Below are 27,892 nucleotides of genomic sequence, written 5' to 3' on the forward strand. Positions count from 1 at the left end.
ACAAAATACATTTTGTGGAAATCTTAGGACGTCATGTAATTTGTGTATTATTTGATATAACTACAACTGAACTTTAGTTGTATTGTGGAGTGTTATAACTTACATATTCCGTGATACATCATATATGTTTTTAGCTAAAACACGAGTTGGGTGAGATAGCTTCTTAAAAACTACCATAAGGTGTCCGTCAGACATCTTATAAAAGTTGCGTCATCTTTTTCATAGTTGATGTTGCTGTAGGAAAGTAATAGGATACTGCCTTGTGCTACATTTAGACATGTAGCCAACCTCACTATTTCTAGCTTGGACGGGGCTGAATTTGCTCAGCTAGGCCTCTGTTGTGACAAATGAGGGTGACCCTTGCTCAAGCAACTCTAGCCGGCCTCGCCCGACTGGCCATTGGCAAAAAGGAAGAAGAATGAAAAAAAAAAAATTATCGTATTAAAAATTATCCATGTTAACGAATTTCGACCAAAATTGATTGGATAGACTCAATTGGCAAAATGTGAAAAAATTTAAGATTCAATTGGCAAAATTGAAAATGTTTATGATTAAATTAATAAAAGTGTAATAGATTTATGATTTTTTGAATAATTTTCCCAATGAAGAGGAGCTGTGCCCTTAGGATTGTCCGAGAGAGGTGGCCTCATCGAAATACGGGAAACCTAGTGTGGATTCCATATTTGACCGCTAAACCGTAAAAGAAGAGAAAAAGAAATAACATACAACAATTTCTGCGAAATAAAGGGGAAAAAAAAAAAACAGATTCCACTAAGATACTTTGTAGTTGTGAGCCGATTTCAAGATAAGGTAAGGTCCAATCTCAGAGACAAACTGCATTTTATAAGCATTCGTGATATACTAAAAGTTAAAGATGAAACACAAGCCAGATGAAACACAAGCTAGCTCTTAACATTTTTAAACTCACATATCCCAAAAGAAGATAAGTTCTTTGAGACTCTCGGCTAGAGTAGCATTTGCCATGAATTACAAGGTAGAAAATTAAACAGAAAGAGATACGGAAGGAAATATATGAAGCACACAGAAGCATATAAATACTCTTATTTATGAGCATGAAAACTTTTATTGTTGGAAGCTGATGATTCCGGACCGACGTGGATGCTCATCTGTTTCTTACCGGCTCTCTTTCTGCAATGAGTAAATTTTTTTGTAATTGGCTGGCAAAAGGTAAATATGTTTGAAGAAGATGAAGAACTTAGAAAACTGCCGTATGCAACATCCATGGAATTTTCATTCGTTGTTTATTTATTTCCGTGAAAATGACCTGATCTTAAATTGGATGCGGAAAATCCCAAACCTACAGGTGAAGATAAAATGCATACCAATTTACAATATACAGTTATAGTAAATAGTAAAGCACATCTTTCACACATTACAACCAATTTTTATTTATCAAAATCTATCAGGGAACAATATAAGCCTTCGTATTGCTATTTTCCTAATATTCATGTAACATATAGGTTACGCAAGCAATGTACCATAGGACGATCCCTTCTTTTATTTGTAAGAAACAACCAATTTCGCTCTCTAAAATATTCTCTCTTATTTCTTCTAAAGTACAATTGATTTTTTCTAAAATTTCACATAGTAAAGTTGCACTATCGTTGATGATGATAATGACAATAATAACAATGATGATGATAATAATAATAATGGATTTTACCTTGGACAGCAACTCTGTTTTGACCAGCGTATCTTGGCTTAGTTTTTCTTCCATATGCTTGGCAAGGCCTTCATCAACTCTTTTAAGACTTTCACTTTTCAAGCTGTCAATAGACTCAATACGATCCAAGCCAACAACCGTCCCTAGCTTCTCGCATTGCCTGATTTCCAACTCTTCGAGACTACGCATCGCCCCTTGCTCAACAACCAATACTTCTAATTCCTCGAGCATCCATAGTTTTAGGATGCGAAGTTTTGGAAAACCTGCTTTACAATCCAAGCGTTTGCCGGTGAACGATCGAGCCAATAACCTGAGAACAATCAAATCTTTCAGGTCGTATAGGGCCTCCATTGGATCACCTTTCAGTCTTGACATTGACAAGGTGAGCGCTTTCAGATTCTTACAGTCCGACGAGAAGCTCGGAACAGACTCCAATGATCCGAGCAAATACACGTTTGAAAGAGATGGGGGTCATTTCATTTCACTCAAATTGAGCACTGCAGGCTGGCCTAACAGGTCCCTCGATCTCAACCTCAGGGACTCGAGCCTGGTCAGGCTCGAAAAGCATTCGGTCACTGCCTTCACTGCCCCGGGACGGCATGTCACGCCCAGCTTCTTCATGCTTCGCAGCTTCTTCAACACTCTTATCATGGGGCTCTTACCAGTTTCTATGAACAGACCCCATAGCGTCTCGAGTTTACAATATGGAGGCTTCCCTGATATAATATGGTGTGGGATGGACTTTCCGAACGATGCTTCGCTCAGGTACAGATGTCGGAAATTCTTTGCATTCCAAATGGCACTCGTCACTTTGGTTATGTTGGTGTGCTTCAGATCTAATGTTTCCAGGAGCAACAGATTCCCTACTGATTCCGGAATGGAATCCAGAATCGTCCATCTCAATCCCAAATACCTTAGGTTCGACAGTATATTTCCAAAGTTCTCAGGGAGCACAGGCTTGTAAACACCCTCGAGATCAATTACCCTTAGCAAATACAGGCGTCTGTCTAAAAGTTTTGGTTTAAGAAGATTTTGTGATGCATCAAGAACTACGATGTCTCTCCCTTGGGTCTCAAGCTTACTGGTGTTAAACAAGGCAAAAGACCGAAGGCAATGGACCTGGCAACTATAATGTCCTTCCGCTGGGGTTTGCCCTCGCACCTGTTGATGCTGGGCACTCTGCTTGGGGTTGGGGCCCGTGACCCTTGTTTCTTCCTTTATCCTAAGAAGTCCGAATTCTTTTGCTTTCTGACGAAAAAATTCATGAAGAAAAGCAGGCATGCGACATGATTGGGCGCTACCATCCGGTTTTTGCCGTACCACGCAGATTAAGTTCCTTCTCTCTAATTGGCGAAAGCAGTCCTCTGCCGACAGCGATCGTTCCAACCCGTTAGCAGCCTCTGCCAATAACCACTCAGTAGCCCATTGCCGGAAAAGCCTCCTTGTAGGGACCTCGGACTCCTCAGGATAGAGAGCCATGTAAAGAACACATAGCTTCATTATACTAGGCAACTCGTCGAAGCTCAAGCGCATGATATCTTCTAGGGTGGGACGATCTTTGAGCTGCTTGATGAGGGACGCCTGGTTGCTCACTTTCACCGTGGACAAAAGTCCTCCTAGCAATGAGATAGCCGGAGGAGAACCATTGCATTTGCTCAAAATTTCCTCTTTGATGGTCATCTTCAATTGCGAATCGTCATCAATGGAGTTACCTCCTCCAGTGATGCTTACATGCAGCAAATCCTCGCACTCTTTATTGGTCAAGTCAGGGAGAAAGTGGAGATCAGGCGTCCAAGGGTCTGCATAGTTGTGCATTTCCGCATTACGAGTTGTGACAATTACTCTGCTTCCGTTCTTTGAGTCTACGAATGGGATCAAGAGCTCGCTGAAGAGTTCAGCATCGCCCCAGTTATCCAAAACTATCAAGTACCTCTGCTCCATCAACGATTTATGAAGCATCTCACACAGCTGCTCCTCGTCCTTGTGCTCCAAGTCTTTTGGCGGATCTCGGACCGCTGTCTGCTTCAGTATGTCCACCAGGAGGCTCTGCTTCCAGTAGGACTCCGCCCCGGGGCACGTGACATGAAGCCAAGCGCGACGGTCAAAGTGCTGCTTGATTTTCGGCATGTTGAAGACACTTCTCACCACTGCGGTCTTGCCACAGTGTTGTTTGCCAACCACCGAGATCACCCGAAGGTTGGACTCGCCATCAGTCAACCGGTCCACAAGCACCTTTACATGTTCGCCACGGCCCACGATATCGGACTCCATCCTCTGCCTCGTTTTTTCTCGATTCCCTTCACTGGATGGTGCGAGCTCGCTGGATAACGACCTGACTCTCGTCATGAAATCCTTGGCCATCCCTTCCCAGTGGCGAGCTCGGTTCGTCACTGAGAAGAGCCGAACTGAAGCAAACACCTTGGCGACACAACCCTTCTGCAATTTTGGCGTCTGATCTCCGAACCATTCAACAAGGCATTCTTCCATTTCCTTAGCTTTATCAGCCAAAATCCGAAGGCTTTGTCTGCAGTCATCGCTGAGCTCGGCGTTCATCCTGGTGTTCAGGATCCACTGGAGATTGCTTATGGAGTCAGAGATTTGATCTGTTAAATTTGGATAGACGATGACGTCTTTGTACCAGTGGAGAAGATCATGAAGTCTGGCTATGGCCAGCGAAACGGCTACTCCAGGGGCCGCCCTGGTCATGGTTTCGAGCAGAGAAGGGCCCGAAAATTCGAAGGGACTGATTAATAATAAGCTAGAAAAAGATTAGTGGCTTGAGCCATGATTTCGAGGAACGAGTCCGAGATCTCTTATAGGCGTGAGAATAGGAGTAAGAAGAACAGAATTATCGATTTACTTTCCTACGGTGAAATTGCCTGGGACTTTTGTATTCACCTTTCGATTTGCCTGATTTTTTTAAAAATATGTTGAAAATTATGAATAAAATATATGCGGATCCACGTCTCGATGCGAAAACAATTCGATTGAAATGCATTAAAATGCGAGTGTCGGAAGATTTCAATTCTTCATTTCTGTTTTTTCGCAGTTGGACAGAAAAGAAATTAATGATGTGCACCGTGTTATGGTGAAAAATTATAAAATACACGCGTCATCCATCAAAATTTGAATATGTAGCAAATGCTATTCACTGAGGACGGACCTTATCAGTAATTCTAATTTAGTCACAATTATTGAGGCCCCCATCGAACTCCTTACGTCAAGCTGTCCTTATTGACTCTGTCGTATTCTACCTGCTCCGTAACTAAAGGAAGATCCTCACGTGAAAAACGTGAGTCCCTGGGTGTTCTGCCGTCCTCCTTACATTGGCTCCTTCCAATTGTTTCAGTCAAATAGCAACAGCCGCGTGCCTAAATCATTCACATTAAGGTAAAATCACATAAAATAGAATCGGGAATCAGAACAGAACCGATTTCCACCAATCCGGTTTTACTTTATTAATATTTTTTATTAACTATATATCTAAATATGAGTTATAATCAGTGTATTGTAAGAAATTGTGGTCATTAAAGATGTTGATTTATTATAATTGGTATAAGTGAAATCTGAATAGACCCTAGAATCAATTTTGGAACTTGAGAAATGATAGGTTTCAAGTTCCTATGTTAAAAAAATTAGGGAATGTGCTTTGATGGGTGGATTCTAGTTTTAGGCTCTAGACAGAATCTGAAAAGAACTTGAAATCGTCTACCCTTAAAACCACATGCTACTCTGCAATAACAACGCATCATCAAATCAACCATGTCTTGTTTTGGAAGTGATGTGTCCGGTTTTGTTAATTAGCGCTTTTATTTTTTCAATCAAGTCTTTCGACTTTTTAATTTGTTTAATCAAATCCTTGAATTTGCATAATTATTCTAGTTAAGTCTTTTGGGCTCCCAATCCAGTTAGTTGGTATATACTTGTCCGTATGAGTCAGAAAACTTGGGGGTGGTGTTTTCTTTGAAGAATGCTATTACTCGAGGTTCGGTCGAGGTCTTCATCTTTGGGGGTTTAGTTCGAAGTGGCAAAAGCTTTTCCGTGCAGACTCTTGATTAGCAAAGTGATGCAAATACAAGGAATTGATTGTAAAAAATGCACAAGTTGGGGGATGAAAAATGGACTTTTGAATAGTAGAATCGAACTGTTCAAAAAAAAAAAAAGTAGAATCGAATACTAGTTACATGTAATTTAAGAACAAGCAACTATGATTAAGTTCATCTTAAGAAATTAGATTATTTATCCACCAGTAAGTTTCTTATTTCCGATTTGATCACGTAGAATTCAAGTATTTCATCACCATGTCGAACTTTTAATTTTGTCGAAACGGTGTAAGCTGATAAAAAAAGAAAAAAAGAAAAAAAGAAAACTGATTTCCTTGGTGGGCAAACCTGAAGAACTCGGCATGAGTCGAGCCGAAAATATTTCCGACTGCGGAACTGTGATTGTTTGTCAATGGATACATATTCGGAACAATACCATTACGGCGGTGCATCAGTAAACATAGAGTGGAGATCAATTACAAACGCTTGGAGCCACAATTCACGCATTATTTTGACTGCTTATCTATGTTGTTGGCCTTAAAACAATGGCCTTGACGCAAAGCTTGGTTTTCCAATTCCCATCGGTTTGCTTGAGCGAAAAGCTTATCTTGCCAACGGTTTTGGGCGTCGTCTCGAACTGGCCGATGCTAATTGCATGCCACTTTTCCTTTTCCAGTCCTTCCAATCTTTCCATGCGTTCCTGCTTGTTTCCATCTGGGAGAGCGAGACTGAGGTTCACTGGAGCATCCCATCCACGGCTTCTTTCTCTCATCTTCACGAGGATCTCGACTTCGTACGTCGTCCACGGAGAGAGCATGATCGTGTTGCATTTCCCATTGATTTCTAGCCAGCAAATCCTTCTTAGCTCGGCGATGTGCATTTTCTCGTTGCCTGAATAGCTGAAACTCAGAAATATTCGAAGTAAGCAAAGGGTTGATTTGTTAGTGATGATGATGGTTAGCAATGATCTCATTTTTATGTAAGCAATTCAAAGCACAAGCGTCGCTAATTGAACAACTTGCAAATGAAAGAAGGTGCATATCAGCAGCATGTTTTTGGCGGCATCCGGAAATACCCAACGCCGAAATAACGCTGGAGATATGCCGACATAAAGGTACTCATTTGGCGGCAAAACACAGTATTTCACCACCTGCGAATCATATTTGCTGGAGCAAATTCGTACGGGCCAACCTAGAGTCTTTATCAGCAGATGAAGGTTTGACTTAAAATGTACTCGTTTAGGATATAAGAAACAACGATACCATGGCTCCTCCTCTTCTATCCATTGCCAGTGTTCGTCATCTGAAGGGATCAGTTCCTTAGCCAGAAACATCCAACGGTTCTTGTTGAGCTTCTTGTCAACCCAATACTTGCGCGTAGACGGCAGTCCCTGTAAGCACAAAGCAGTGATCAGTGAGTGAGAAATTAGCAACATCAGAACAATACTGGGCCTTGTCCAATCCGGAGCTACGGAGCTCCCATCCGGTCCGTGATGACCTAAATTTGTAGATCCACTTATCATCTGCAGGTGTGTCTTGATTTACAGACTTCTGCATATCATGCAGTTTTAGATATATGGCAGGCCTCACAATCCTAGCCAATTTCTTTCTCAATAGAGCATTATCTATCTGAGCAAAAACTGATTCATTTTTGTCCTTTGGAACTTACCCCATCCTCGATATTTTTTGCCTCACCCAGCTCCTTGTCGTCCTTCAAAAGCACTCCCTTATAGGCTCGAGCGCTCAGCTCGTTTTTGTCGAGGTAGAAGATTTGGACGCCCATCGCTCTTCTCAACATTGCAAAGGAAAGGAGAGGAGGCTTTCCCGTTTCACTTGTGCTGATTTGGGCCTTTTCTTCATGCGTCGACGGTGACAAATCCGGCGCATCTCTTGCTGCAGAAATCTCTTCCATCTTCTTCAAGTTATATTCGTACCTACCCTACATGTACACGAAGGGAAATTTTTTTATCAAAGGTTTGATATGTTCTAACGTTAGACTAGATGAAAGGTTGATTTATCGGTCCAGACATTCGGACTCTACCAGAAACGTCTTGCTGCTTGCAGCCCCTGCTATGGCGGAAGAAACAGGGATGAAAATATAATGGTGAGTTCTGATTTTGAGGACTTTCAGAGTCAAGTAAAGACGAAGCTAAGGAACCCAAACAGAATAACAGTAATAATGACGACGATGATGATGTCACGCTAAAGATGACAAAGGCGATTTGAGCTAAATGGGCTCGAGGCTAATCGGTCCTGCCAGCTCGCTTTATCAAAGGCTGCTTCTTTTGGACTCTTCCTTCACACTCACGGAAAAATCTTACCGGATAGAGTAGGAAAGGTAGCAATCTAATATGGCCATTGATCACATCCATATCCACTAATCCTGTTATTTCATTTCATTACCAAAATAATTTAGTGCGATTGCAAAGGGCATTTCTTTTTTATTGAAATTAAGTTGGCGAAAAAATATCGCTTCATACTAGTTTTAAGTTTATCACGTCAAGTTAAAATGTTTCTCATTATCTTCACGTTGTGTTAGAGATCAAGATGACTTTCACATTCCAAAGTTCGACCAATTACTTTGATACATTTCTATCTTCTAATGTACAAAATAAAATACTTCGATAGACCCTAACTTTTATTTGTTAATGTGCATGAAAATGCTTCGTAATTCACTTTGATTTTATACCATTCGTTGCTTTATAAAATGAACCACCGATCAATCGTAGAAGAATTTTGCAACATTTCATTTGAGGTGTACATTGCATTAGCGGTCATAATGCTTCTCTTTTTTTAAATACACTATGAAGTTTCCAATCTTATTAAATGAAAGTTTAACTCTCTTTGATCAATATACTTCGGAATAAATTACATGTAGCAGAACTTTAATTCCTTGTACTTGTGCCTTTTTTTTTTTTTTTCAGGGTAAGGGTGTCGAATGCTTATCAAACTGCAAAAGTCAGAAAAATCTTCAAACTTAGGTGAATGGCTGCGAAGAGTTGAACATTGTCAACCAGAGTAGAATGTTGAAAAATATGATGATAGTCACAATGATGACAGAGTATTGAAAGACTTAGTTAGATAATTCTTTTCAAACCCCCAGTGTGAAAATTAATTCAACCTCATTCCAAGGTTATATTTTGGTCTGCGTTAGTTGACAGATAAGGACACACATGTTCCCATCTAAATGGGATCAAATGATTAATTAATATTGTCGGAGATGAGTAGGAGAGATTCTTCGTATCTCCTTGGATCGTAATTAGTTCTAATAACAGATTTGTGGCATTAAAAGTCAAGCTTGAAGGGTCCATCTCACCTCAACTTATTAACCTTTGTCTATATGTGCGTGTTACACGTTTTGCTTTGTCCTTTTATGGCGCTTTTGGTTCGCAATTGTTGACGGACGAGAACACAGGTTTCCTCCTAAATGAGGTTGGATAGTTAATTATTCTGTAAATAATAATTAGGAGGGATTCTCAATATCTCCCTTTTGCGTTGCTTTGTCATTTTGTGCCCTTTTTTTTTTTGGCATTTGTCGACATACAGGGACGCACGTGTATCCTCCTAAATGGGGTTGAAAGGTTAATTAATTTTATTACAAAATGTCTGGAAATTTTCCGCAACATTGTGCAATATCCTTTAAGGAAATGAAGGATGTCATTATTATCTATAATAACAAATTTGGGAAATAAAGTCAATATTTAAGGGGTCAATTGGTCAGTTTTTTTAATTTTTCGGTCAGTAGTTGGTTAGTTGAGTAGATACGTTCTTTCTTTTCAACATGCATATGCTTCACGTGACTTTATTACATATGCATGGACACCGCATCATTTACCACTAGTCTTTTCAGCAATTTAATTGTAGCACAATCATTGTACATATCCTTAAAGGAAATGCGAAGAATGTCAGGATCATCTCTAATAACAGATTTGGTGGGCATTAAAATCAAGCTTTAAGGGGTCCATGCGAGTAGGTACTTTGTTTCGTTTTCAAAATGCAAATTCTCCAAGTGACTTCGTCTTCACATTTGCACGCAAACTAGGCATTCATCACTTGTCCTTTCCACCAATTTAATTGTATTGATTTCATTCTTTTAGATTAGCAAAGTGTTATCTGATTTTTCAAATAACATGCAACTATAGAGGATAAATAGTTTGCTTTGCGTCTTTTTTTTTTTTTTTTTGTGATCTTTGAATTCAAATTTTGCTACAAGCGCTCTCTAAGAGTAAAATCATTAATATGCTAGGTCGATGTGGGAGAGTTACATCCTTAGGATTGCCCAAAGATCGAGACTAGGCAAGCTGCGAGAAAGCAGAAAAATTATCAAAAAAATCTAAAACTTGTTGCATTTGTGCTAAATTACTTCTAAACATTTCAATTATGCCAATTAAATTCTAATCATTTTAACGATTTGTCTAAAGTATTACAACCGTGACATTTACTATAGACTTTTTTTATTTTGTGACGTCAAAAACCTCAAATGAGTTTTGAGATTCCTATGCCCAAGCATAGAGTTTTTGGTCTAAGTCCTGATATCTTGTCATATTTTGAAAAATGATTTTCAATTTTCTAAGGAAGAAATCATTTTATTAAATTTAAGCCCTGGTAGAAAAATATTTTGTATTGACTCTTTTTCCTAAGCAATCTAAATCCTGGAAGATATTTTCCACAAAGAAAATAGAGCCTCAAAATACATATTCTCATTGTTGGGCTTGAGCCCTAATAAGTCCTACCAGCTCACTTATCAAAGGCTTGTTAAGCAAATCCCTTTTTGACTTCCAGACTTGACTTTTCCTTCACACATGGAAAAATCTAACCTTAGTTATGTTGTATAATCACGTTTGTATAGGCTATTCCTGTTATTTTATTGACTAATAAAAGATTTTCTATTGACCTATCCTCATAACTGATCCTAACACCGAAAAATGAAGAAAATATTTCTTGGGAAATATCTTTTTGCGAAACAAACAAAACCTTGTATTTGATTTAAATTCACTGAGGCCGAAAGCAAGAAAAGGAAAAGAAAAGAAATAAACAAGAAGAAAAAGTTACCACATACAGTTCGCTCCACGAAGAGGGATGATTTTTTGTTAACAAGTTGGTTTGTTGTAGAAACCTGAAATTTCGCAAATAAGTCAAATATGCATTTTTGTAATAAAGGAATAAAGATAAAACAATAAAACAAGTAACCAATAAAAAAATGATGAAATGGCTTCAGCCCATTTGATCATAAAGGTAGCCCATTGCAATCGGTTCAGGCCGACAGCTCCGATTCAGCTCAATGTAATTCGCAAGCACAAGCCCAAACCATTTCGAAAGTCATCTCAGCCCATGAAAAGTAAAACCATGCCCGTGGGAATCAAAACCCTTAGCCCATCTCTCGGATCTCGAACGCGACTCTGATTCATAGCCGAATAGTTCCTGGGGATCAATACGTTCAATTCGATCAATATTCGCAGTCCTCGGTGACATTTTCAAGGTAAATATCATACACGCTCCACTTAGGTTTATTTACACCTTAAGAGGAAACTAAGAATCATAGCTTCCTTCTTGTAAAAATTGATTATGATTGAAGCTGTTTTGATAAGTTGAGTTTGCATTAGGGCGGTTTAAAATGACCTGAAATGAATTATTTCTTCAATCTTACTTACAAGTTCTTCAACTGTAATGTGCATTTATATTGACAGGTTTAGCTTCCATCTTTTGATGCAGTCCTAAGCAAGGAAAACAAATTGAAGAAGAGACTTTTGTTGATGATTATTAAAATTTTAAGTAAATTAATCATTATTGAGTAGACAAATTCATAATTTAATCAAACATCAGATGACGTAAAGTGTAACTTTTTAAAATGTGGTATGATAGTTGTGGTTATTGCTATACTGAAGGTAAAGACTTCTCTTAACTTTAAACTACCTAATTCACGGAGAAAAATCATGGGATATTTCAATTTTTGCATAGGATATCTAAGTTCTCTAGTAAACCTGTACTAGGAGAATGTGGTTCTTTACCTCATAATGATTTTTTAAAATTTCATGTGGACATTAAATTTTTTTTAGATAAGTTATTTTTACAAAATTATGTGTTTAAATATGAAAAAATATAAAATTAAATCAGGGGAAAGTCACGTTTTTAGTTCTATTGGTTTCGCCTTTCTTGAGCACAAGATATACAAAGGCAAAACCGGGTCTTAAGTTGAGATTTTGAGCATTCAGAAAGCTGCTAATGAATATAGAAGATCGTGACCTATACATGTTCATAAAGTCTAAGCGAACACAATGATTTGTTCTTTCACCATTAGATCGGTAAAGGGACTGAAATATTATCATTAGAATATTCCGTAGAACTGGTGAAGCAAAAATGAAATTCCGGAAAGATTTGCTTATATCACTAACGCAGGTTACATAGAGAAGTGATAAGTCAATTGAAATGAGACATGAGGAGCTAATACATGATATATATGGTTCACTAAGAGTTGGGGGATGATGAGTCACTCCTGCTTAAACAGCAGCTCCGCGACTGCTGGGACATACGGTATTTGGAAGTGATCGGTCAAGCCGAAATGAGCCTTGAGCCATGAGGAACCAAACATGAGTCAAGAACTCGCCTACTTGTCGTAGTTGCCGAGCATGTTGAACCCCCTTGCACTTGACGGCCGCATAAATAAGCATCTCCACCCACACAGAACTTACAACGTCCCATTTGTTCTCTTGGTTGTTCAGCTGTGACGCAAGCTGGCATCCCTGGTACGGGGCAAACTTGCTCTTGTCTCCTTTTGCCAAGATCGGAGCTAGTTTTGTGTCCACGTTTTTGCGCAGCGCATTGCAAGCTTTAGGTATGTTGGATTCGCTCTCTACAGCCTTGCGGGTTTTCTTTTTTTGACTCAGGCTATTTAGGCAACCTCGTTGCAGCCACGTGCATGTCTCGGAATCTAACGCGTCCGACTCCAAGCGCCAAGAGTAAAGGGTACGTAACCAAAAGATACAGCATATACCGAGACAATTGCTTGCTCATTTCGGGAGCGCCTGAAAGATCCCCCGTTTTTCCGGGTGGCATAAGAGTTCGGTTGCAATGTGCCAGACATGGATGCACTGGTCGAGCTCTAACTCGTTGCTCCATTTAAAATCGGCCAATAACTCATGCTTTTTCAGGATGAGATATCCCGGGTAGGTCCTTACGGACTGGACTTCCTTCTCGCTTGTTGCCAGGGACTTGAAACGTTCGAGAAGCCGTTCTTTAATAAAGTCGCTTATTTCCACATCACCCTTGTAAAAGAACTTCAGAACCTTCTGGTCGACGTGTAGCTACTCTAGGATTCGATGGAACGGGAGGAGTTTCTCTTTGAAAGCGAAGCTTAGTAGGTTGTACTGCGCCATAGAACCCGACCACCTGCGCCTCTTATACAGTGGTTGTAAACGTTCAACAAAATCCAAGATGACTGGACTGTGTTTATTTAGCCAACAAGCAGCTTCGTCGGAGAAGAGAAGAACGAATAACGCATAAATCTTTAAGAAAATGGCGACCCCGGGCAACAAAAGGTCATATGGATATTTAACTTGGAGTATTTGTCCTTGTCTAACCTGGAAAAAAGCACCACGACCATGACGGTGGATAGGATACTCACGGTGCGGAGAGTAAAACTCCACTGATTGTGGATCACCATCGCCTTAGTGCAGAGCAAATCGTACGTGAGTCCCAGTTCAATCTCGATAACTCATACAACTTGAAAATGTTAATCCTTGAGTATTAACATGCTAGTGTCACGGTCCTCGAAGCTAAGCACGAGACCAGCGAAAAGGCACAGGAAAATGTCGATCAAGTCTATGGCTACTGCCGGTTGCGCTCCTTCACCTTTTCAGGTAAAAGCTTTTCATTCCCAAAAAGGTGCCGGAAAAGGTAGAATGTACCTTTGGCTTCAGACGAGACCTTTATCAGGAGACGAAAGATCTACGCCCGCCTTCAAATTGCATTCCACGTTCACTCCGCGTATCTCAATCACCTCGTGCGGCATGATGTCGTAGCCCTCAGCCTTCTTCAACTTATATTCCTCTAGGATCTTCGAGTAATGGAGAGGAGGGTCAGGGATCGAGTTTCTGAACTGCTCGCTACTCGCGGCAAGGAGGACGAAAACCCTCTCGCCATACTTTATGAGGCCAGAGACGATGGTGAGAAGCGAAAGCACTGAGAGATCATCAGAGCCTGTCAATGCCTGGAAGAAGATGAACAGCGTCCTGGCCGTTTGGACGACAAGTCCAACCAAATGCCTCATCCAGAGCTTGTGTCGGGACCGCCCAGGTGCAGCAGCGCGAACAGCGCCCAGACTTGTGCATTTGTTTTTTTTTTCTTCCAATCAAGTCCTTTATAACTTTTGATTTATCTAATCAAATCATCGAACTTGCATAGTTATTTTAATTAAGTCACTCAGGCTCCAAATTTCATTGATTGGCACTCACTTGTCCATTTGAGTCAACAAAAGTTTTGACGGTGAAACTCAAGGGTAGTGTTTGTTTTGAAGAATTTTATCGTTCTAGGTTCTTGGCGATCTTCATCTTCGGTGTTTTTAGTCCAGGAGCGGCAAAAAGTTTCGTACTAGACTCTTGAAGTGGGAGGAACTTGATTAGTAAAGTGATGTAAGTACAATGACTTGATTGAGGATGAGCAATGAGTTCTTTCCTTTTAGAATTCTACAAACGCTACAATGTACATATTTGAATAGTAGTTTTGTGCAATTTAAAAACAAGTGAGTTCAATTAACTTAAGGCTTCATTTATTTCGTGAAAAATAAATAATTTGAAAAGCAATTTTTAAAAAATAATATTTTGTATCGCTTATAAAAATGAATAAGCGATAAATATTTTCATCGCTTAAAAAAAAATTTAAACATAATGTTGCTGATAATGAAAACATTCTATATTTACTAATGAATTATAAGAAATAAAAGCAATTATTTTTATGAAAATATCTTCTAAATCATTCTTTTTTATGAAATAAATAGAGCCTAAAAGATTAGATCATTTATCCACCTTTTAAGGTTTCTTCATTCTGATTTGATCACATCGAGTTATAGTATTTCATCATCGTCTTGACCTTCTAATTTGTCCAAACACAATGAGCTACAAATTTACAATTTCCTTGATCAGCAAACCTGAAGAGCTCAGCATGATTCGAATCGGAAGTCCTACGATGAATTTGGATTGTTTGCCAACTGATACGAATTCAGAAAAATATCATGTTACAACGGTGCATTGCCAGAGAGGAGATCAATACAAACACCTGAGCCCCAATTCACGCATTATATCGGCTGATTATTCCCTGCTGGTTGGTGTTAGTTTGCGGAATCGATGTGCCCGTGGAACCCAGCAAAGGAGCAGAGAATGGCAAGGGACAAGAAATGTGCGAAATATATAATTTTATTGAATAGTTGGGAGTTTACTAGGAAGGTTGGGGAGGCCACGGGAGCTTCATGAGATCTATTTATAGACTTCTCTGCCGACATCCAACACAAGATCAGCCATAAAATTTTGATCATTTTTTGAAGATTTTGACTACAAAACTCCAACTTGCAAGCTGAAGGTTTGCTTGCAGCAGCTGGACATTTGGCTGCAACTAAACATTTTCCCTCATCGGCCGACCTCAATACAGAAAACTCTTCTGTGAAGAGCTCACTTTTCTTCCGCCTGCTGGCTCCCCATTGTTGACTTTGGCCTAAAAACAACGCCTTTGACGCGGAGGCCAGACTTGCAATGGATATCAGTTTGCGTGAGGGAAAAGCTTATCTCGCCAACCCTTCTGGGTGTCGTACCGATTGCAGCTGGAAAAAGGTGCATATTCAGCGGCATCTTTTCAGCGGAATCAGGGAATAAGAAACGCCAAAATAACACTAAAGACATGCCAAGACAAAGGCGCTCATTTAGCGGAAACAGAACGTTTCTCACTGCTTGCGAGTCATATTTGTTGAAGCGAATTCATACGTTGTACCTGAGCCGACCTAGAGTCTTGGTAAGGTTTGACTTAAAGCGTAATTGTTTAGGATAGCAGCAGCAGCGGTACCACTCCTCTTCTGTCCATTTCCAGAATAAGGTGTTGGAACCTCCAGTGATCGATAAGCCCTTAGCCAGAACCATCCTGCCAGAACCATCCTGCAGCTCTTGCTTAAATGCTTGTCGACCCAATACTCGTGTGTATATGGCAGATCCTGGAAGTGGTTTTGATTTATTGATCCACTTATCATCTGAAAGGGGTCTTCATTTTCTGACTTTTCCTGCATATCATGCAGTTCTAGTTTCATGGCGGGCGTTACAACCCGAGCCAAATGTTTTCTTAAGATTATTATCGATCTGAGCAGAACATGTTATTTTTGTCCTTCAGAACTTGCCTGAGTTTCGTCATCTCTTGCCTCGCCTTGCTTCTTGTTGTTCTCCAAATGTAGTCGGTCATGTTTCGCCTCGTGCTGCTTCTTGTTGTCCTTCGAAAGCACTCCTGCATAGACTCGACGGCTCAGCTCTTTGGATTGAGGGAGGCAATCTCATCATCAATCACTCTTCTCAAGATCGCAAAGGAAATGAGAGGAGGCTTTCCCGTTTCACTTATGCCGTTTCAGGCGTTTGCTGACGGTGATGAGTCTGGCGCATCGCCTGCTGCAGAAGCTCCTTCCATCTTCTTCCAGGTATACTTGTACCTACCATGCAGGTACACTGAGCAAAAAAAAAAAAAAAAAAAAAAACGAGGGCAAAGGTTTGAGTTGGTCTAACCTTAGACTAAAGGAAAGGTTGATTTATTGGTCCAGACGTTCGGATTCTACCCAAAACGTCTCGCAGCTTACAGCTCCTGCTATGGCGGAAGAAACAGAGATGAAACAATGATGACGAATTCTGATTTTTCAAATTTTCACAGTCAAGTAGAGACAAAGGGACCCAAATAATATTAACAAAACAAAAGAAGTAATGATGATAATGATGTCACGCTAAAGATGCTGCCCATTGTTGTGATATCACCCCTGTTATGAATGAAAATGAAAGGTGAGGTTTGAGCTAAATGGGTTTGAGCCCTAATAGGTCTTGCCAGCTCACTTATCAAATACTTTCATACTTGAACTTTCTCCATACACATGTAAAAAGCTATCCTCAATAGGTAAAGCTAGCAATTCAACTATGACGGATAGTCACGTCCTTATTGGTTGTTCTTGTTATTTTGTTTCATTATCAAAATGTTTTAGTGTGGTTGCGCATTGTATTTTTTTTTTTAAAATCAAGTGCATGAAAAAGTGTCAATTCATGCCAATTTTGAATTGATCATAATGTATTTTGTCAAATTTGGGTTTCTCTCATTGTACTTGTATCGTGTCATAGATTAAGAATTGTCATCTTTATTAATAGGTCTTCCCTTGCCCTAAATAAGTCCCATCGAAAGGATTCATCAAAGTTCTCATATATGATCTTGCCATTCTTGCCTAAATTGTTTGTTATTGAGGTCCGTATATGGTTGTGGCTTCCCAATAGCAATGTACCACTCCAAAATTTTCCAAGAGCCCTCTTGTAATACAAAGTCACAGTCTTCAATGCTTGGGAAATTTGACAATGATAAAAGTCATTTTCTAGCTCGATAACTGTAGAATTTTGCGCTTAGCACATTAAGATACTAAAACACACACTTGTTTTGACTAATTGCTCCGAGAACGCTCTGAAACGGATCAATAGTTTTCCACTTATTGGGGCATTTTTTATGCTGGTAGACACATTTTGATACACGACACATGTTAGAACAAACACGTGTTCACTATGTTGACTAGTGGCGACAAGCCAAGCATGAATTTTTTGTAAAAATAAAAATACATAACAGTAAAAGAAAAAAAAATAAAAGATAGAAGAGAGAGTCCATTTATGCGATGACCCGGACCGATCCATCTGGCCCCAGCCCATCTTGTTGCCATCAAGTCCAATTTTGGTTCAGCCCGGCTCAACCATGAACACGAGCACAAGCCGAACCCATCAAACCAAGCCAGCCCGATTCCATTTCCATGGGAGAGCCCGGCCCCCCTCTCTCTCTCTCTCCTTCTCCTGAACAGTCGCAAATGAACTCGCGCGTAGGGAAGCGGTTGCGCAAAAATCGACTACGATTGAATCTGTTTTTGGTTGTTTGAATTCGTATGATTGCTGATGTGATGATCTGAGATGAATCACTGATTTGTTTCTGCATCCAAGCTACTTGGCCGAGGTGTTCTTTACCTGTTCAATGAAATGCCTGAATGACATCAAAATGCACGGTTCCTAGAAGTAATGAGTTCCATAGTCATTTGGTTTAATGCTTCACCTCGCACGATTGGATTATTGTACATTTAGGCATTCATGTTTCCTTTTCATGCTTGATCTGAGAGTCATGTTAATTCCAATTAGAACTTGAATTTCTTGAAGTCTTGCTATGGTCGGCCGCGCTTGAATCGATTCGATGATTCATGCGGTTTGTCAACTTAATGTTCAATATAAAAACCGTGTCTCATAGCTTGCGGATCTCCCTGAACAGAATCAAGGGTTCGAATTGTTGTTCGGACATTCGGTTCTGCGATCAATCTTTCTCTGTTTCGCTTCCCTTTCCATATTTGTATTCTACATACCTAAAATGTGCTTTGGTTGTGTATGTGCAACGGCGGGCGAGTATTGGAGAGAATGCCGTGGTGGTTGGAGACGATCGGTGGTGGGGTAAAGCATGTGTGTGCTGTTCTCGGTATAAAGTGTGCGTGTATTTTTCTCTGGTGAGTGTCTGGATGTGAATAAAAAAAAAAAAAAAACATGGAACGAAACGGGTGTGGAACGAAGAATAAGAAAGAAAGAAACAAAACAATAATAACAAAAAAAAAAAAAATGGCAAACGAAAATAAATTGGTAGAAACATGCAAGTCTCGAGTTGTTAGTTACATTTTAAGAATAGTTTTAATTGGATTTCATTTGATTCATAATCATCTTGTTTAGGGAGTTACATTGCTTGATTTTCAGAATAAACCGACTCTTAGGTCATGCTTGTCTTAGATGAGAAGGATGAAAAGATAAGATGATAATAATAATAGTAAAAGAAAATTGACAAAAAAGAAAAAAAAAAGAAAAATCTCGCTTGGATTACATTTAGGGATTACTTTGATGAATATTTTGTTTAAAATATCACTTGGTAAATTTTGTTTAGTAGATAATTCTCGTTGGTTGAAATTAGATTTTGACTTTGATTTAGAAGTTAGCTTCGCAGAATTTATGTCCCCGTGCTCAAATAACGAAACCTTGCATATTTTTTTCTCACTCGTGTGGAGTTTTATTTTTTGCATTTTATTTTCGATGTCTTTATTTTTGTGCTTTACATGGTTGAACATGTGACTTTTCTTATTTTTGACTTGACATTATCTTTGTCTCATATGATTAAGTGAAAAACATTTTTAAAAATAACCATACATGAACATTTATTAGGGTGTACTTGGAGATTTAAAATGAAAAATACTGCATGACTCATTTTTTTTTCTATGAAAAGCCAAGTTTAGATATCAATAGGATACTAATTAGACTATTAGTGTAACTAAGTCTTCAATCCTAACTCTCTGGTTTATATAGGAAGTAGCCTATCAACATTCCACTCGCCTCCTAGTCATTTATGGTGACTCCTACTAAATCAAATTTTTCGTTAGTCAAATTAAATCAATTAATGTCGTGTGTAGTAAGGGTTTGCGAGATCATGCGTGAACAAGAGCAAGTACCTTGAGTAGGGGACTGCCCGTTCCCAGTCAACATACCGCTAAATCTGCTCTCCCTAAATCCCTTAGGGAGGGCCGTGACAAACTATTTGATGAGAAGGGACTAAAGCAGGTGGCAGAAACAGGATGAACTAGTATGCTATTTCACAATTAGCTCCATTATTTCCAGAGCATTCGATATTTGAAAGTGATCAGTTAAGCTGAAATGAGCCTTCAGGAGGCAGACGAGAGTCGGGGGAGCTTGCCTCCTCATCTTTAGTTGCTAAGCATGATAACTTCCTTGACACCGGATGGCAGTATAAACCAACATTTCCGCCCAAACCTCGTTGATGATGGACCATTTTTGCTCTTGATTGGCGATAATATTATCTTGCTGCGATGCTAGTTGGCATCAGTGAAATGGCACTTATTTACTAACATTGCCTTTCGGTATGTTCAGGCTTAGCTTGGTGGTGACCTGCGCCCTTCCTTGATCGCAAGCATCCTTATGTCCAACTTTTGCTCTCGCTTCCACAGATGGTCTGTAGTCCGAGTGAAACAATCCGTAAAATTAGCAATGAAGTTTCTCTATCCTCGAGTTGCGTTGGCTGGATTAGTCGGCTTCTGCTCCATGTATTGGAGTTCTCTGATGGAAGCTCATTGAAGAAGTCGATTGCCTTGGCATAGGTGTATTGGTCTTGGAACTGTATGCGTGCGATTCCGCTAGCCATAGCAGGAAATCTGACAAGTAGATATAGCACACATCAAGACAAACGGCTAGCAATTCTAGATCTAAACCTGCAGTTGTTCTTTACGTGGGCATCTTCCAGATTCGTACGTTCTTTGGGGTGGCAGCAGGGTTCCGTAGCAATGTGCCAAATCGTAAAACTCCAGTCGAAATCCAAATTGAGAATCCATTCGGAAGTACCCAACGTTTTAGCCCAATGGAGTATGTGACTGCCTCTAAAGGTGCGTATATCTTGGAGACATGATCGGTTGTTTCGTATCATCTGTCATTACCTCGTGGCTCCCATATAGATGTTTCTCCGCCTCGTCTTTGATGTGTGGGGTGGGATCTCCCATGGTCGGACCATTTCCGCTTTTTTAAAAGCGGTTGTATCCAATCGATGAAATTCAAGGCACAAGACGTTTTGGTCTTCATCAGCCAACAAGGCAGTCCTATTGGAGAAAAAGAGAACCAGCAATGCGTATAATTCTAAAAAGTTGGCTGCGCCCAACAATTATGAAGTTGTGCAGAGTTAGGTAATGCTACTTGTGAAACAATGCTCTCCAGAATTCACAATGCCGAACGAAAGTGGGACGGAAGTGTGAGAAAATGTCGCCTGCCAAGTCTATTGTATGATTTCTAGTCTCGAATAGCCGCATACATGGGGTATTTTTGCAACCTATGATGGCTCTGTCCACAAGATACTAGATGATTGAATTGAAGTTCATCGCCCCACGGACTGCGGCATATAGGGACTAAGAGGTGTGGGGAGAACCTAGGGACAACAATTCACCATAGACTAAATCCAATTCGGGATCAATTTCTCCCCCAAAACTAAACCGACCAAAATCATCTTAGCCCCACCAACAACCAATCATATGTATCCCACAATATGCAAATATAATGCCAAAATTATAAGTAGATAAAGCCAACACTACCACCAAAATTTTAATGAGGAAACCTTTATGCAGGAAAAGATCATGAACCGTCCAAAATTTTTCACTAATCATTAAAATAATAGGACACACAAAATAGTTTTCTCTAAATACTAGAGGCTTCACATAAATATAACAAGCTCATTTCCTTATCACAAATGTGAATAAGTAAAAACGGGACTAGAAAATCCTAATAGTAATCGGAGAATTTGGAGGCGGTTCTCGAGAAATGAAAGAATCAACTCGTAGCCCTCAGTCTCATGAATAACATATTCAAATTCAAGCCGATTCTATCCACATTTAGCAATGTCTTCAAATAGGCACCACAAAGTTGCGGCCCTCCTCTCCTTCTTTCTCGCCCGTTTCTTTGGTGTGCTCCGGTGAGACGATTCTCTCTCTCTCTTTACCTTTTCTTTTTCTCTCTCCTTGGGCTCTCTTTTGGCACGCACGAAGCAGCCCCTTCTTTTGTTCTTTTTACTTTTTGACTTTTACTTCTTTTCGCTTTCTTTGTTTTATGTGTTAGCTGGCCCCCACATGAAGGTGGACCCAGCCCAAGACGAACGTCTCTACAAGGCCTCATCAAATTCAGTATGGTGTCACCGATCACCGCTGTTGTATATAATTTGACACTCGGAAGCTGGAGAAAAGTTCAAGAAAGATGGAAGTGTTGCTTAATTTCACTACGGCTTAAGAGCGACTCTGGTTTTTGCCGAGGCCACTAGATCTCGAGGCGTCTATCGGCCGATGCTTCCTGAAAGTCTGGGCAATGTGCAGAAGTCATCATCCTCACGGACCTCACCCATAAAATGCCCAGGTTAATGTAATAAGCTAATGGACTTCCAATAATGTTCTTATTTTTTTTTACATAGCTCAAAGAAATAGATGAAATGAAGTTAATGAGGATAATAACGCATGATTAACCTTGGACTTTTGTTCTTAGACCTATTAATTCTTTACCACGCGCATTAAACAGCAAAATTAACAAATGAGAGCGCAATTAAGTGTTCACAGCTTAGCAACTTTCATTAATAATGGATTTAGAAAGCAGACATGTGATATGTGAATCCAATTGATCAAAATGGTCATTACAGAAATACCCTGAAATAATTTGACCACCCACTTCAAAAAGGCCTTTACAACTCTCTAGCACAGCTAAACATGGTACATAGTATCAAGCTTTTCCGAAATATAAGGGTATTAAAATGGATCACGAGCCAATTTTTTGCCTCGCAATTTCTAGATCAGGTTATATAGGGTTATATAGGGGTTATTGAATATTTAAGGACCAGGTGTAAGTGGGTCAAAAATATTACAGCTTAACGAGATTGGGTCTTTAATCGATTTCCACAAGACCCATTTTGATCCAACATAGGCATCAGCTGGCAGTCACTGAGTGGCCTAGAGTGTTCGAGGGCGAGTGACTGAGCGACGCGCTTGTTTCGTAATCCTCTCTCTGCATAGCATTCGTGAGCTTGGGCAACTCTGTGTATGTGACGTCATCTTTGCAAAATATTGGCAGCTTATTTTTCTTATTTTGCAGAGAGAATTTTGATAACTAATTTTTGCACCCCTCTTTTTTTCTTTTTTCTTTCGCTAAAACAGTTTTTTTTGGCAAAAATTGAATAATATTAAAATTGAAAATTTTATGCAATGTTGAAAGCCAAATCTTTACCATATTATAGTATGGTATGGTATAGTTTTATCAAGTGAATACAATTTTAAATGTTGATATGAATTATAGGCAAAAAGTCATGGTTGTACTGATGGGAGTAAATATTGTGCTGATTATGGCGAAGGTTGATAGGAGTATCTGTAGGCATTTTTTAAAAAGTATTTCAATCTATAGATTTTTATTTTATTTTATGTTTTCTACTTAATTTGCTAACATTTTTAATTGCACTAATTTACTTTTTAAATTTGGTGTGAAATATTTATCCAAGTAACAAATACACTTGAAGAACTTAAAGTGAGATAAATAGGTAGGTACGTGTTTTCATAGGATAGATTATAAATGGATATATTTTAGAAATATGGCTTGAGTCAATAATGAATAAGGTCTAGTATGGATAATTAGATTTGTATTGTCTATAAATGGGTCATATTGGATTAAATGTCAATTTAGGTAGGACATTTTTGACCTGACCTGCCCATCTAACAGCCTCACCAAAACCTAGGATTATTCTGGCCATTTATATGAATATCATATGATAGCCAGATCAGAGCTCATTATCGTCATCAAAACGCCCAAAGAACCAAAACTAAAGAAAGGGAGAGAACGGGTTTACCTTCTTTGGGGCCATCCCGATGGAGCTCCTTTTCCTAAAGGTGGCAAACCTTGCGCTAGGACAGGAAATCGTCCTTGTCAATAAAATTCAGAATTCCAAAAGCAATTGCAGTCTCTGCGTCTCAATGGATGGTGGCTCGGTTGAGTAAGCTGCGCATTCTTAGCCTGAGGGCTCTATATATAGCTAAACACTTTGTCGATTGCATTGGGGGATAACTATATTTATGACTAGAAATTTGATATATAAATCTTTTACTCAAAAGATTCTCTGCAACTCCTGCGTTAGTCCATGATCTTCGGATCCATTGGAAACAAATTGATTGTGCATATTAGCTGATTCAGATGTCAACTAAGACCAAGGACCTTTCCGAAAATGTAGACAGGATGATCTCAATGAAGCTGAATTAGACCAATTTCCCAAATCACACCCAACCAACGAAAGGAATTACATATCAGTGCAGCCTCAGAAATCGTACTCAGACAACGAAAAGCATATTTTGTAGATTCGTACAAAATGCAGCCTCAACAAACTTTACATATCAAGCATGAAAAAACATTTAATTTGGAGTAACAAAATTATAATTTGACCCAATATTTATGTATATAAATACACTCAATCTAACATTAGCATCACCACTACCTTTATCAAAATTATATGCATCTATTAAGGACCATGGTCTAGTGAAAATGCCCACCTATATTCAAATAATATGCGACACATTTGGAAACCACATTTTTAGATTTGTTATGCTACAATCAAGGGTGGTCTCCCCAAGGAAAAGCAATGCAGAGTCTTCATCGCCCAAGCTTAACAAACTACTCATCGTGTGCTCTAATGTACCCTTGAATGGTTAGTATTGTTGTCTTTAGATTAGTGGGGGAAATTGAAAGAAGGGTGGGGATATTAACGTGGGACTTGATTCCAAGTTGATATTTGTGAAAAAACTAATTGACTGTCATAATTAGGTGTGAATCCTCTTGAGTAAGGGATTAACTCGATTAAACCTACAATCAAAAGCAATCGTTATAGGGAGGAGAAGTGGCTATGATGGGGCAAAGTACCATCCACAGCCCAACCACTACACACTGTTCATCACGGTCTCCGATCAGTTTAGTTGTAGGACTTTGGCACAATTTCAAGCCCTAGAAGATAAATTCATACTAATAGATTTGTTTAAACCTATGTGAAACCCGCAAGAGCTCTATCATTTTAAAGGTCTATATTCGATTTATACTACTCATGTGAAATTTCTCTCTCCTCAAGGTATAATCAATGTTAAATCTAAATCTCTCTTGTTGAGACTAAACATTGCAAAATGACCATAAAACTTCATTAAAGACGAGATTCGTGTGTGTAAGCATGGCGCATTTCGTGGGCATCACGGTATATGGGTCTTCTTGTCGTATTTGTGTTCCCTAGGCTCATTAGTTGTGGAGGGAATTAAAGTAAACTCCTGAGAGAACGTTAAAAAAATTGAAGAGCTTCAATGTCAAGAGATTGAGAAAAATAGAGGGAGGCAAAAAAATATAAGTGCCGGTGTTTGTAAGAATGACTTGTTTTTCAGTTGTTGATCCATGACAAGTATTCTCAACCTTTGAAGGAAGAAAGATGGAAATGACTAGTATGGAATCCGAGGAAGGTGTAGAGAGGAGAACACAGCCTCTCAACTCTCTAGCCATTTTGACAATAGAAACTGGGGATTGCTTGATCGATGTCAAGATGTGCGATCTTGTCTATGCGTGATTTACACACAATTTTTGAACCTTGCATTCCATCCAGTTTTCTGCTATTAAGTTACCAAGTAGTTTTGTGATACTAAACTTTTTCAAGTTGATTTTCAATGTTAATTTGTTTTTTTTTAAATTAATAACTTCTCAATTAAAAAAAAAATTCTCTTATCTATTATCAAATTTGGTTTAGTTTTCTTACCATCACATTAAATTTACCAATTATTATATGAAATTACTAATTACCTTTATTTGGTGACTTATTACTTTCATTTCTGATCAAAAAAATATATGTTGACACATGAATTTTTGCTAACATATCGGACAAGAATAATAATAATGATGATGACTAGCGAACAAAAACAACAACCGTGGAAAATGTTTCAATCCCATTCACGGCAGATGTCTCTCTCGGCAGAGCTATTGCCTCTTCCTTTTCAGCTCCATGACCATCAATTCTCCCTCCCTGGCCACCACGGCCTCCGACGCAACGGTGCGGCGCATCAAACGCTCATCACCGCCAATCGGACTTCTCTCCTGCTCTTTCACTCTCGTCTAACGCATTTGGAGATTCCTTTTAAGCTCACGATTTCACGATCCGCAGGAGACAAGAATGACAACGCACTCTTTGAAGCTTGGTGCGCGCGTGAGATCCCGAGGAACCGAGTTAAGCAACAACACACGCACAGACCGAGAAATTCATCGCCTACCTTCGTCTTCATGAGATAGATTCTCCAAGTCTTTCAGTGTCTTTCATTTATTAGAGGGTGACAATTCGGATCTCCCAAGGTAGGATCCGGCCGATTCATTGAGGCTCAATCACTCGATTGTTCTGTATTGCCTTTTGCCGAAAGTTTCAATTTTTTTTTTTTTTTCAATTTTTGTCTATTATTTGGTATCAGATTCCTCTCTAGCAACTTTTAGCTGGGTTTGTCATGTTATATTCCTCGCCAATTGATGGGAATTCCTGTTTGTCTAACACCTCACCCTTCATGCTCACCCCCTGCTCCACGTTTTGCCTCGCAGATGACAATGATGAATTCATTGATCAATTTGAGATTGCGTGGGAGTGATTTGTATGTCATTGTTCAGTGTACTAATCATATCTTGCGAATTGATGCTTCATCCTTTGATGGCCTAGAGTTCTCCTTCCCTTGGTGTTTGCGTTTTTACTTTGTTCTCAGTGACTTAAATATTTGCATTGGGAGCGTGGAAGAATTGTCCTCCAAACTGAGAGCATTTGGATTTATTTCGAGCTTGAGGTGTTCACGCCTGCTGTCCATATCCATTCGTTGTTCAAACAACAATCGCCAAGACTTGTCTATGTGTTATCTTGGTCATATGAGTTGAGATAAGAAATCCATGCTAATTTTCAAGGGAGAGTTGTGTTTTTTTTTTTTTTGGTACCGGAGGAACCGCTTTGGCCGACAGCCGCCACGTAAACCTCCAAATGATGCTAGCCCAAGACCCACCACCAGAGCGCCACGCGTAATACACCTAACGGTCTGCCAACCTCCCTCCAACTTGCGTTGCAGGGGTTTCGAACACCTGACCTTTCCCTTCAAAAGCAGGAGCCTACCCAATAGAGCCACCACGGCCGGTGGTGAGATAGTCATGTTGTTATGCTTAAATTTGCTGAAACTAAACATGTGCCCGCTATAAAAGCATTGATGATCTTCAGTTGACTGTAATTTGTTCTCGTCTTGAGTATGTAAGCCCATATGCACCTGCAGAAAGATATGCTTCAAGTCCATTACTCAATATATAATCATGAATTTCTGCCTTTAATGTTTTGATTTTATTCTAGATTTTGCTGACTTTGCTTTTTTAATCATGAGGTGGACTAGTTTAATTCTCATTTGAGTGTGGTTTTGATTACCCATGATAAGATGATAATTGTCGCGACCAATTTTTTTGTGGTGTGAACCACCTAAGGTTTGGCTAATGGATTGTTAAGCCTAGACTTAACTTAGGCTCTCCCAAGCCCATACCAATTCGCGACTTAGGTTTGAAGTGTTAACAGGCAATTTTTTTAATTAGGAGTCGCCACTAATCTATTTTTGGTAGGTTGATTAGACACCTAAGTAAAATAATGGGAGAATTATTTTACTTCTACGAACCAGAGATTATGGGTACAGGGACTTGGTTACACTAAATTTCTCTAATGCCCTTTCGGTACCATTCTTTTAATTTTGAAAAATGTTTGGCAAGGAGTTTGGATTGATTTTAAACTAATTCCCTAACATGTGAGGTGTTCATGCGGGTGCGCAAACCACCAATTTAACACTCAAGTAAAGCAGAAAATAAATTGCAGGACTTACCTCAAAGCAATGAAAGCATCTGCAATGTTAAATTAAAATCCACATCAACAACCCTAGATATGGTTTCTAATTAACACGCAATTTTTGTTTTGTTTTCACTTAATTAATGAGAATCATGCTTTATGCAATGCATGCCACTAATTTAACATGAAATGATATGACATAGCAACATGACTTAACTATATGACCTAAGCAATATGACATAACCAAGCATGTAATCTATTCTAAGCATGAGATGATTTATTCTAAATAATTTTTTTTTGTATTTTCTATGAGATTTGAAATTTAAGAAATGCAACATTTAAATATGCAATCTAAATTAATCTAATGACCTAATTCTAATGACATATGCATATGACATTTTTTATTAAAAAAAAAATGCAATCTATCCTAGAAATTGCAACTAATTTATCCTAAGACAAATTTTATGAAATTTGAAATGATCTAGCTAGATTAAGATTTTATC

The 27,892-nt window shown here is 39.2% G+C and overlaps 2 protein-coding genes across 2 annotated transcripts; both read right to left on the minus strand.

Moving 5' to 3' along the window:
- Nucleotides 1-2,155: 2,155 nt before the first annotated feature.
- Nucleotides 2,156-4,390, minus strand: LOC104424113 (putative disease resistance protein At1g50180). The gene has a single exon (XM_039303004.1). It carries the CDS (start codon nt 4,388-4,390, stop codon nt 2,156-2,158), a length of 2,235 nt encoding a protein of 744 aa, XP_039158938.1.
- Nucleotides 4,391-6,076: 1,686 nt separating this feature from the next.
- LOC104424097 (uncharacterized protein PHLOEM PROTEIN 2-LIKE A4) lies at nt 6,077-7,827 on the minus strand. Its single transcript, XM_039302764.1, has 4 exons — nt 7,768-7,827; nt 7,396-7,665; nt 6,990-7,117; nt 6,077-6,626 (listed from the first exon to the last, which is right to left on the minus strand). Exons 2-4 carry the CDS (start codon nt 7,636-7,638, stop codon nt 6,251-6,253), a joined length of 747 nt encoding a protein of 248 aa, XP_039158698.1. The 5' UTR covers nt 7,639-7,665; nt 7,768-7,827; the 3' UTR covers nt 6,077-6,250.
- Nucleotides 7,828-27,892: the final 20,065 nt, after the last annotated feature.

The sequence above is a fragment of the Eucalyptus grandis genome, chromosome 10, assembly GCF_016545825.1.
Source record: "Eucalyptus grandis isolate ANBG69807.140 chromosome 10, ASM1654582v1, whole genome shotgun sequence".
Taxonomy (NCBI): Eukaryota; Viridiplantae; Streptophyta; class Magnoliopsida; order Myrtales; family Myrtaceae; genus Eucalyptus; species Eucalyptus grandis.